The sequence below is a fragment of the Gavia stellata genome, chromosome 1, assembly GCF_030936135.1.
Source record: "Gavia stellata isolate bGavSte3 chromosome 1, bGavSte3.hap2, whole genome shotgun sequence".
Lineage (NCBI taxonomy): Eukaryota > Metazoa > Chordata > Aves > Gaviiformes > Gaviidae > Gavia > Gavia stellata.
The window spans coordinates 71,881,440-71,893,785 of NC_082594.1; the positions used below are offsets into that span (position 1 = coordinate 71,881,440).

The window sequence follows — 12,346 nt, forward strand, 5'->3', positions numbered from 1 at the left end:
GCCATCTGGTATTACCAAAGGAATACAACTCTCAACTTGTAGCTCTTCCAAACTTACTGCTTATAGATGGCATATTAGGTATTGTCACACAGTTTTGCCATTTGCATAATCATTCTGAATTATTGCAGGTCGTGCATTGCCAACAGTGAACTTCTCGTTCAGGAAGGTGGTTCAGAGATCTCTATGTTCATCAAATATGTCTCCATCAAGAAAAGGGATATTAGAGACTTGCACGCCTCCATCAAATAAAGGGGTAAAAAAAGTCCCTCCACTTCAGGAGTATCACACTGGTGCATTTTTAAATTTGTATGAGGTGTAGTGAAGAATGTTGCACTTGTTTACTTCCTAGAAACCAGGTAGAGATCGGCGTTACAATTAATCTCAAAGGAGCTGCACATCTCTATTTGACTGCAGGCTAGAGTCCAAATGCAAAGCGTCTCAAAGAGTCAAGGGGTTCTGGATGAGGAAACATGGCTGAGGATGGAGTTGCAGATCCCTGTAACTGCAGGAAAACTCAACCCAACAATGATTATTCAGGGTGGCAGGAAGTCTGCTTTAGGCACAGAGGTTGTTGTTACCCTGTCTTAACAGGTGGGAGTACACTCAGATAGCATGATGTAGTAACTGAGGACCATTGGTCACATAGCAGTAAATGACAACTGCTCTGCCTCCTGGCCTCAGTAGCGTGTGCAGCAGATGATCTCTGCCTACAGGGACCCCATGGGGAGGCCTTCGCTATCCCCTTCTTCCTGGAGAAAGACATTTTCCATGCCCAAAACTCCACCCCTACGATTGCCACCTCATTACACTGCCTTTCAAAGAGAAGGTGTTGGTGTGAATAACATGCATTGCTCATGAAAAATACAGGATAAAAACCAAAGAAACTCAACTATCTGTAAGTGGAATAAACAAACTGGTGGTTGGAAGCTGTGTCCAACCTGCTGTACTGAAACCCTGTGTTCACAATAAACCCCCAGGTTTCAGAGCCCCGCTTGGCATTTGGCATCTGACCTCAGATGCCCCCGGACCCGTCAGAAGAGTACTCCGCCGTGCGGTTCGAGTTAGCAGCATTAACAAGTCAACATGAGAGTTTGTGTCCATTTGGTGACTGCTAAGGCATTGTTTTTAAATACTAATAGCGTCTAACATATCCTATGTATTTTCAGCTCTCAAGTCTTGAATTGGAATCAGATAGCTGTTGGCCTTTTTACTGCCTGGCCTGGGGCATTCTAGGTAACGTCACGTGGGTAGCCGATGCAACATATGTTTTGCTAACTGGGAAGCTGGTTAGCAAGACAACCTTTTTCTTATTAACACACGGTACACTTACATGACATTAATATATATTTCTACTTTACAGATTTACAGTGCCAGAAGAAAGGCATTAGCTGAGCTAAGCAAAACAGGCAATCAGCATACTCGTCACATTGTCCTGAAATAACACATAAACCTTATTAGACATGTTTGTTTCCTTTGTGAGGAAAATTAAACATAACAGACTGAAATGTGCAAGCCTGTGGTGGTGTTGGGGAAATTTGGGGAAAGGATTCTCTGGTTTATGTTGTCATGCATTAAACTAGAATTCTGAAAAAGAAAAAAAAAATTTTTTCTTCTGGATGTCTATCTTGGAGCCAGACTAGTTCATTTCTAAAAATTAATACTGTTGTGTAATGCAGTGATTTTATTCTCTCTCCAGCTACACTCCACCAGCCATACATACACTATCGTGCCAGTATTCATTTATTCATGCTCTGAAGTTGTGATAGTGTCAAATCTATCAGGAAGAGGAATTGTTTCAGTAGTAGTTTCATGACTTGGCTGATTAACAGAGATCAGAAGAAGCAGCCTAACTGTGGAAACCACTACAGCATGTAGTTTTAACAGCTCTTTAGGGAGCTAGTTAATGAAAGAATCACTACAGAAACACATCCATGTGAAAAAAGGAGCATTCTCATACAACACTCAGAGGATATGTCATAAGTGGAAATATGTTCATAATTTCTATTTACTCATAGCTGTAATTACCATCTGCCTTAAGAGTACTTTCAGTCTTTGTCAAAGTTGCTTAGATATTTCCTTTGTCACATTTCAAGCAGAGAAGTTCTGCACAGACTAGATCCTGCCCTGTGATTTCTTTTTTATTCTTCTGTAAGAATTTAATTATCTATTCTCTGTGTGAAGAAAGCACCAGCATATTCCCAGAGACCTGAGCCTCCCCAGCCTGCTTGGACTGGCATTCCTCTGATTCATGTTCTTGCTTATTTTTGCCATCTGTCAGCAAACCAGAGTTCTTCACTTTTAAATTCACGCTGGTTTATATATTGCCTGCTAATTTTTAACTCCTGAAAAGCTATTCCTCTTTTTTTGCTGCAGTGTCTATGAGCCAGATAGAAACGTGCTGCGAAGGAAAGAATGGGAAAGGAGAAATCAGGAAGCCCAGCAGGAGGATGGTGCGTTTAACACGAGTTACTCCCTCTTCAGTGAACCATACAAGGTAGATGCTTCCCAGCTGGGTGGCTATTTATTTATTTATTCCACAGTACAAAAGCTCAGCCTGCAGAAGGCATTGTCCAGGTTTCAGCACCTTCCCACAAGTGCTAGCCTCACAAAATTTGCAGAGAACATTTACAGTTCATTGAGAATTGGATTTTTATATATATGTATATACATATATATATATGAAAGCGCTTATAATGTTCAGCAGCACACGAGAATGAAATAAACTAGAAATATCCTATCAATATTTGAGATGGAATTAAAACTAGGAGGTGAAGGTGACAGTGCCCTGTTTTGCAACACAGGAGAAAACAATTGTGTTAGAATTGTGTGTGAAGGTCAAGCAATACAGTAAACATTGTGTTCTGGCCAAGGTTAATGCAATGAAATATCTTGGTGTTTGGTTTTTTTTTTTTTCCTATAAGCATTACCAACATAATTTGTCTGGCAGACATGTTTTACCCTCTCCACAGGCAGAAGTAACTTAGGAGTCCCAACTCCCTGTTTTATCCCTCATTGTAACAGTAGTGTGATGAGGCACAACCGTCTCTCCCCACCCCCTGCTAGAAGGGTCAAGCAGGATTTTCTGCACTTAATTGCTGCCTCCAGAAGCCTGCAAACCAAGCCCATTGTGAACAAGACCAGAGAGCCGTATCCCACAGGGGCTGATCCTCTCCCCCAGCTAACCCAGTGACTTTGCCTGTATGCATCAAAGCATCACCATGGATCATCTACGGGGCCCTTCCGGTACTGGTCAGGTTACTGTTACAACCACCACGTTGTGAAGCCTTTCCCTCCATGCAGCATCACTTGTCCTTGATACTTTAGGTGCTTTAGTGCCTCTTTTCAGGAGTCCTATTTGGGACCTGGAACTTGGCTTCTGCACCTGACTTCTATGCTTCCATGTTTCTGCCTGTGCTCCAGGGTCAGCTTTTAGCTTGCTGTTCTTCCACATTTTTGTTTGTTTCTAGTCCCTAATAAAAAAGAAAGATCTACCGCTTTCAAACCATGTCCCTTGATAGAATGCAGCTCTGTCTGCCTTGAAGCTGACCTCCATCTGCCTGAATTTCAGATTCATTACAAGGGCATTTAGAAACCATGGGAATGTCTTGAACTCCTCAAGGCTCTACTTGAAAAAGTCTGCTGTGAGACCAATCAAGGGCTAATCCATGGAAAAAAGCCTGAAAAGATTAAGTCAGCTGTGTCTTGGCATTTTGATGGGCTCTGATGCAATGGGAACTTAATAATTTTCCATTTGGTAGGTCCAGTCAAATAGACCACTCACAAAAAGGCCCTGTCCTTTTGCTGGGTCCCTGACAATGTTTTGTCTGTGGTACCTAAAGTTGGTAATACTGAAGCTCAAATAACTTATAGAAGAGGTATAGTTGGAATGTTTTGTGCACTTTGATTATTACCTGTGTGCAAGTGTACTGACTGTCATGGGACAGACTTCATGTATCATGGACACACCAGTGGTTTCTGAGTTACGATGTCTGAAGGCACCTCTAAGCAACCACAGTATAATTCCATCAACTTTAATAGGAGTGGATGAAAAATCATTGCCGTCTCTAGAAGCAGAGAGAATACTGAGTGGGTATCACAGAATCACAGAATCACTAAGGTTGGAAAAGACCTGTAAGATCATCAAGTTCAACCATCAACCGACACCACCATGCCCACTAAACCATGTCCCACAATGCCTCGTCCACACATTCCTTGAACATCTCCAGTGATGGTGACTCCACCACTTCCCTGGGCAGCCTGTTCCAGTGTTTCACCACTCTCTCAGTAAAGACATTTTTCCTAATATCCGGCCTGAACCTCCCCGGGCACAACTTGAGGCCATTTCCTCTTGTCCTGTCACTCATCACTTGGGAGAAGAGACCAACACCCACCTCTCTGCAACCCCCTTTCAGGTAGTTGTAGAGAGCGATGAGGTCTCCCCTCAGCCTCCTCTTCTCCAGGCTGAACAACCCCAGCTCCCTCAGCCGCTCCTCATAAGACTTGTGCTCCAGACCCCTCACCAGCTTCGTCGCCCTTCTCTGGACATGCTCCAGCACCTCAATGTCTTTCTTGTGCTGAAGGGCCCAAAACTGAACACAGTATTCGAGGTGCGGCCTCACCAGCGCCGAGTACAGGGGCACAATCACCTCCCTGCTCCTGCTGGCCACACCATTTCTGATACAGGCCAGGATGCCATTGGCCTTCTTGGCCGCCTGGGCACACTGCTGGCTCATATTCAGCCGCCTGTCAATCAACACCCCCAGGTCCTTTTCTGCAGGGCAGCTTTCCAGCCACTCGTCCCCAAGCCTGTAGCGTTGTCTGGGGTTGTTGTGACCCAAGTGCAGGACCCGGCACTTGGCCTTGTTGAACCTCATCCAATTGGCCTGGGCCCATCGATCCAGCCTGTCCAGATCCCTCTGCAGAGCCTTCCGACCCTCGAGCAGATCAACACTCCCACCCAATGTGGTGTCGTCTGCAAACTTGCTGAGGGAGCACTCAATCCCCTCATCCGGATCATCAATAAAGATATTAAACAAGACCATCCCCAAAACTGAGCCCTGGGGGACTCTGCTTGTGACCGGCTGCCAACTGGATTTCACTCCATTCACCACGAATCTCTGGGCCAGAGTTTTTACTCAGCAAAGAGTGCACCTGTCTAAGCCACGAGTCGCCAGCTTCTCCAGGAGAATACTATGGGAGAGAGTGTCGAAGGCTTTACTAAAGTCCAGGTAGACAACATCCACAGCCTTTCCCTCATCCACTGGGCGGGTCACCTGGTCATAGAAGGAGATCAGGTTGGTCAAGCAGGACCTGCCTTTCATGAACCCGTGCTGGCTGGGCCTGATCCCTTGGTTGTCCTGCACGTGCCCTGTGAGTGCCCTCAGGATGAACCTCTCCATAATCTTCCCCGGCACCGAGGTCAGGCTGACAGGCCTGTAGTTCCCTGGATCCTCAGAATCACAGAATCACTAAGGTTGGAAAAGACCTGTAAGATCATCAAGTCCAACCAAAAAAACAAAAACAAAAACCCAAAAAAACCCCACCACACACACCCACAAAAAAAAAAAAGAGCCACGCCACTGCTTCTCCTTTATTGCCTGTCCCTCCTGAAGAGCTTATAACTATCCATTGCAGCACTCCAGTCATGCGAGTCGTCCCACCATGTTTCTGTGATTGCAACTACGTCATAGCTGTCCTGCTGCACAACGGCTTCCAGCTCCTCCTGTTTGCTGCCCATGCTGCGTGCATTGGAGTAGATGCTCTTGAGCTGGGCTATTGATTTCGCCCCCAACATTGGCACGCCACCCCTAGGTTCATCTCTAGGGAGCCTGGTTTCATCCCCTTCCCCCTTCGAATCTAGGGAGATCAGAATAATGGCTCCATCCATGCTTACCTTTGAACACTATGTACCTATTTTGGACAAATGTGTAAAGAAGCTGGCTTTGTCAAGGAAACATGGAGAAAGGCAAAGCCCGGGACAGCCATATAACTCACCCACAGCTCTGTTGGCATGACAGTCACAGCTGCTTGGGAAGGCCGGTCATTCTGACAGCACTGGACACCAAAACTTCAGCAGTGGAGTATTCTGAATGTCATGTCTATGCTGGCAAAGGACCATTGGGCTGTCTGAACACATCCAAGCATTTGTGAACCTTCAGTGTGGGGGTGCAGAGCTGTGGCTTGGGCTTTTTGATCTTATCGTGGAGAGAGGCTGACTGCAAAAGAGGAAACCTTTCTGCGAAAGCAAAACTGAAACCCACTCTTACTGTCTTTAAAGATCATGTTCAAGTTTTAGGTGTTTCCAGAGGGGAATGAAGTTAAAGCAGACATTCACTGCAAGCTCTGATTAAATTCAGTATTCCTCTGCACAGGTTGAGAAACATGAGCTAAAGCCAAAGGATTTGCCATTCAGAAGGCCATATCTGAAAATCAAAGGCAGACTGAAAATCTCTTAAATCTTATGTCCTCTCTCACCTTGACATGTATTGCTACTCCTGTAACATCAGATTTTCTGAAAAATCCTGACTCTACGGGTTGCCCCTTACCCTGTTCAAAGTATCCATAGCAACCCTTTATGAAGGATTACGGGAAATCCAGTATCTTTTACTTAAAATGTCTTCTACAGGGGGTAAAAAGTAGGAGTTTCATTCTGGATATTTCCTGGACAGAATACCGTGCCTCATTAACCGTATCAGTATTTTTAATGAAGAAAAAAATCCTGATGACCTTCCATGCAACCATCAGGTTTATTTTTAGAAGTGTTGAATCTTGCAGTCTCCAAATGCATGGATACATCTTGCATTGCAGAAGAATATCAGAGCACTGTAAGTTAGAAATGTTTGCACAGAATGCTTTTCCTACTTACTCATTTTGTGATCATGTTTTCCCTATGTGGATAATTAAATAAGGCCAGCAATATTTCAGAGCAAATAATAGGACAAATTGTTACATCTAAAGCTCATACCAAGTTACCTCAGATCCCATCTTGTTCCCAAGAGGACGAAGGTAAACTCTTCTAGGTGAGCTCATCTCAACACAAAATCTCACCTCAAGTTGTCCCCAGTGTATCCAGAAGGAATAAACAACACTGACCGGCTGTCGGCATGTGCCATAGTACAGGCATTAGCTCGGTTTGCTGCAATTATTCCTGTGGTTATCTGGGATCTGTCAATAAGAGGTGTCTTTGTGTGACCTTCACGTCACATCCATATAGAAGACAATCTGCAATTAGGCTTTTATTTACTTCCCGTCCAGATAGCAGCCATCAGAAGGAATGGACCTTCTGGTTAGGAAGTTGGACTTCCCAGGGACAAAATTTGCACATAAATTCTCTTACATTGATGGACCTAGAGGCAGCCAGGTAGAGAGCTGCCCCACAAGCTGTCTGTGGTGTAGGAGACTTGGGGGTGTCAGGGGCCCTGTTCTATTTGATGGTCCTTGTCGCCATGCTCCTGGCAGGGAAGAAAACTTCACACGCACAGTTTGGTGGAATCAGGCTGAGTGCAGCCCCAAGGGCAGATCTCCCTCCCTATAGGGAAGCTGGAAGCACATGTCTCTACAAGCTAGCTACATGAGGTGGAGGATCCACTGGAAGCATAGAAGAGATCCACTGGGTAAAAGGAAAATTTTCTGTACCTTCCAGAAAGTAATTCTGCTGGTCAAGGAGATGCCTAAGTGTAGAAGCCATTTCATTGACCCCAGGAGATGCATGAGTATATCTCCAACCTCCTTTCTTTTCAGAGGTATGTGATGCTTCCCACTTCTGAAGCCTCGTTAATAGTTTCCTCTTCTTTAGGACACCTATGTGTTTCCTATGAAGCGAAGGAACATCCTTTTTTTAAGCCACTTGCTGTCTGTGAAGTAATGGTTTGTATTTCTTTCCATAGCAGGTTAATGTCCTTGTGACACAACAGCTGCATATGCAGAGAGAAGATCAGGCTGTAGTGGCTGAGCCATCTTATTCCAAGTTTGCAAAGCAATGTTTCAGATGCAACACTTCTGAGTTTTTCCCTTCCCACTTCCCTGAGATATGTATATATATATTCAACTCTGTTAGACAGCATTGTAACAAATGCATATCAGAAAGCTAGCTGTAATGTATTTTATGTAGTTACAAGGTAGTGTCCTTGAAATCTGAGGGGAAAAGTTTAAAGCAAGACAGGAATGCTTCTACTACCTGACTTAGGAATGCTTCCGCTGTAGTCCTCTGAAAGTTAGCATGTGGCAAGCACTGCACTCATTTACAGGGAATTTTTGCTTGGACTCAGGTTTTTTTATAGGAAGCCCTGAATAAAGGATTCTGAACTAGGGGAGCTTCCCTTACATTTTTGTTTGAGTGATTCAGTTTTATTGGAAGGCTTAAAAACAAAAATACCCCCAATTTTCCAGAGTAACGGGTGCTGCTGCTACATCTTTAGTATTTTTATATAACTTTAAGGGGGTCTTCTCCACTCCCTTTGCTCCCTTTTTTCTCCTTCTTTCTGTTTTCCCCTAAAACAGAGAGTCTTGAGATGAAAGCTTGGCCTTCTGAAGCCAATGGGAGTTTTCCTATCCAGACTCCATGTCTGGAAGAGAGAAAGGAGAACACCACTGGCTCATTACTGTCTTCTGAAAACGTAAAGCAAAGAACATTACACACCTGAATCTTGGCAGGGTTCAGAAAAATCTCAGCTGCATAAATGCCAATGATACACCCTTTTGCTTACAGTGGCTTTTTAAAGCAAGAGTTTTCAATCTTTTCCAGTATTTTTTCTTCACTTGTTTTATTTCTTTGTGGCGCTTCTGCCTCTTCAGTCAGGAAGTAAATGGATGATTTTAAAGACAGTGATTAATCTTAAAGGGGAGGGAGGGTGGCTGTGTTCCCCCTGCTGCACACAGCAAGCACTGAGCAATGTGAAGAATTTGGGGGGTTCTGGTGACCTTTTTTTTTTTTCAAAGAGGAGAGTTCCCTGGAGCCAGCATCCTGTCAGAGTATTTTCAAAGAAGGGACATAATCATCTGTAGTTTTCCCATTGTCACATGAGCTGTCTTCAAGGCACCTCAGAGTATTTGGTTGGCTTAGACTGGTGAGTTCATGCAGTGCTTACCCTGGATGTTGTGTGGCTTCCCAGCTGCAATCTGAAAACTTAAGCAGGCAAAGAAGGAAATCAGGAATGCAGTGTTTTCATCCATGGCTGAAGGAGAGCTTGCAGTGGACTATAGGAAAAGTTTTATCATGGTCAGGTTTAATCCAAAACATTCTGCGTAGTTGCAATAATAAATTTTCTAGTTTCCAGGTAATATACTTTAACTACAGCATGATACCAGTGATAGATTTCTTTTTTTATATACTCTAAGGCCCTTTATAGCTTTTCCAGTTCAGGGTAGATTTAAGATGTTGACAAGTGTCTTCAGAGACAATAAGGATTTTCGATTTCATCTCTCAACGCTGCTGCTGAATAAGGCAGTGCTACTTCAATAAGGATTTCAGCAGAAGCATGCAGGGAATTTTGTTTTTCTTACATTGACTGTTGCAGAACACTCAATTTTTGTTTTGCAGACTAACAAGGGGGATGAGCTCTCAAACCGCATCCAGAATACGCTGGGCAACTATGATGAAATGAAAGACTTGTTAACTGACCGATCAAACCAGAGCCACCTTGTTGGGGTTCCAAAACCTGGGGTTCCTCAGACATCTCTCCCCAAGCCCGATGAACATCTTATTGCAGACTCCAGACCACCACCTCCTCCTCCCATTTCCAGCACTACTTCTTCCACACCAGCAGCCCTTCCTGCCCAGCAGAGCAAAAGCGCCACGATGGGTTGGCAGAAGGCCGGGCACAGTGCTGCTTCGGATGGCCAGCAAAGAGCAAGCAAGCACGGGCACCGGTCGCTGGAGTCACACAAGGGTGACTTCAAACTGGCGAACCAAAAATCCAGTCTGGACAAACTAAAACGCTATGCATCGAGTCCCACCTCTTCCTCCTCCTCCTCCAATACTTCCCAGCAAAGCTCGCTGAGGGCCACGCTAGGAGACAACATCAACAGAGTGCAGCAGCCGGCAAAGCTCAATTGTAGCTCGGAAGGAGGAGCTCAAGCGCAAGAGAGGCCAACAAAGCACGGTGGCGGGCACTGTGTCCAAAACTTCCCGCCCTCTCTTGCTTCGAAGCCCAGTCTGGTTCAGCAGAAACCAACAGCTTATGTCAGGCCAATGGACGGTCAAGACCAGGCTCCTGATGAGTCTCCAAAGCTGAAGTTACCAGCAGAGACGACCAAGTCGTATAGGGGAGTGCCTTCTAACAGGCCTGATTCAGCCAGGACCAAGTCAAAGATAGCTAAGTTCAGCATTCCTAAGCAAGAAGAGGTAAGTTTTTTTATGCTTTTTATGACATACCCCTTGGATGGATGGATGATGCCTTAGAACTGCAAATTGCATCTGTTGCTTTACACATTTTTAACATAATAGTTCGCATGCTGAATTTTTTTTAACATTGAGGTAGTACATTGCAAATAGCAGCCTCACAGTAATGAAAGATATCTCAACAGTGAAATGCTCACTGTCTTCAGGACCATAACACTTCCTACAATGGCACATTTTCTAGTAGTATATATTATTTCACTGACTTTTTTTCCTGAGTGTCCACATATAAAGTCTGGATATTTGTAATTTTTTTTTTTTTTGCTAGGTGCGTGTATTACTTCTAACCATTCATATTTTGTTGACTTCTTTCTCTTTGACAATGATTAAATGAAGTGCTTGTGATCAGAAGTAGTTCTGCCATCCTCAATGATGTCAAAGTAGTTTCATAATCAAAATAAATTACTTAAACAATATGAGATCTGTGGAATAGATGAGAATATAGCAATGAGCTTTTTGGATGGGGAGGAAATGGTTGGTTTTGGCAGAACGAAGGGTGATTTTTTTTTTCTTGGGTGTATTCAGAGGCCTGTATGCCAATACAAAGATGGTCACATCATCCTCTTGTGCAAATGTGTAGAGCTCCCATGATTTAAACAATTTATAGTATTTATAGGACTGAACGACTCTATTTGCCTGAATCACTGTGACTTTCTCAGAGCAGAGATGGTGATTGTTTACTCTTATTTGACAGCTGTGGTGTGTCTTGAGATGTTTTTAATCTTAACATTTTTGTTTCTGGCATTGTTAAAGGAGAGGAAAAATCTAATTTTTGGTGGAGTTCTCTGGCCTCTCAATGCCTGTTTTTCAGAAATTGAGTTGACTTTTGTATTCCCACTTTGGTTCGGTTTGGGAAAGAAATCTCTCTGGAAGCAATTACTTCTCTCAGCTCTTTTAGGCGTTATACCCATGTGGTTTTTCTCTAAGTTAAAGTTCCATCAGTTCCAAACAACATGGAGGTGATATGTTGTTCCTGGAAGGGGGTTATTTTAGGCTCTTAAGCCAGATTTGATAAGAAAATTTAGCATTCACAAACTGCTGTAATTGTGCAGATAGATCAGGTAATAGAGATAGATAGCAATATCCATTTAGCTATTATTACCTCTTTCAGATTTGTGCTTCTATCTGCGAGTGGGAAGTATTGTTAGAATTAAAGATGCCTGTGGCAATTGTCTGCATCTTTCAAATTTTCCCCCTTTACATGTATGCAATTCTCTAAGGACTAGTTTGGAAAGGAGTTTTGATAGGCAATCATTTGTTTGTCTGAAATTCAGGATTTACCATTTGCATACCAAATTTGCCTACCTCAGGAAAGAAAGTTTTCATTTGTTGTATGTAATCCATGCTGATGCATAAAGGTAAATTTATACTGCAGTTTCTAGACATGTAGACGTATTTGAGATTGCTTTAAACTAACTTGCTTAGATACTGATAGCAATGTAGGCTATGTAGGCCTGCAGGGTAGCTACTGAAGTGTTCACAAACTTCTTACAGATTTTGGGGGATGCAGTATTTCTGAAACAGTATTTAATAACAGAATATAATCATATAGCTGAAGTTGAAGGAGGTGGACAAAAAACATTGTCTGGTAGGTTAAAAAAAAGGGCTAGGCGATTATAAAGTATGATGGACATATTACGCAGAAGAAAATAGTAGGCACTATAGATGTTGTTGAGGTTTGAAACTTGAGCTAATGCAAGACAGTTTTTGGATGTCATGTTGGAGGGCTGAGAGTCCTGGTGATAAAAGTGCCCAGTTTTTTTCCTTTATCCCGACATTTCTTTTGTTCTAACATTTTCATCCCAAGTGGCACAAGATTAAATTGGTAATGCACTGGGATTGCTACAGGGGGAAATACTGACCAAGACTGAAAGTTTTTTCAGTCCGTGTTGCCTAATCCACCCTCCCTTTAGTTTTCAATCATACTTCTTTTTATTTCAAAATGTTTTT

The 12,346-nt window shown here is 43.3% G+C and overlaps 1 protein-coding gene across 1 annotated transcript in view; it reads left to right on the plus strand.

The window, feature by feature from the left end:
• The first annotated feature begins 1,016 nt into the window (after positions 1–1,016).
• Positions 1,017–12,346, plus strand: part of AFF3 (ALF transcription elongation factor 3) — a 287,915-nt gene continuing 276,585 nt past the window's right edge. The window contains exons 1-3 of the mRNA XM_059815224.1: positions 1,017–1,060; positions 2,374–2,494; positions 9,539–10,342. Coding sequence (XP_059671207.1) covers positions 1,017–1,060; positions 2,374–2,494; positions 9,539–10,342 — 969 coding nt within the window. The remainder of the gene's footprint in view (positions 1,061–2,373; positions 2,495–9,538; positions 10,343–12,346) is intronic.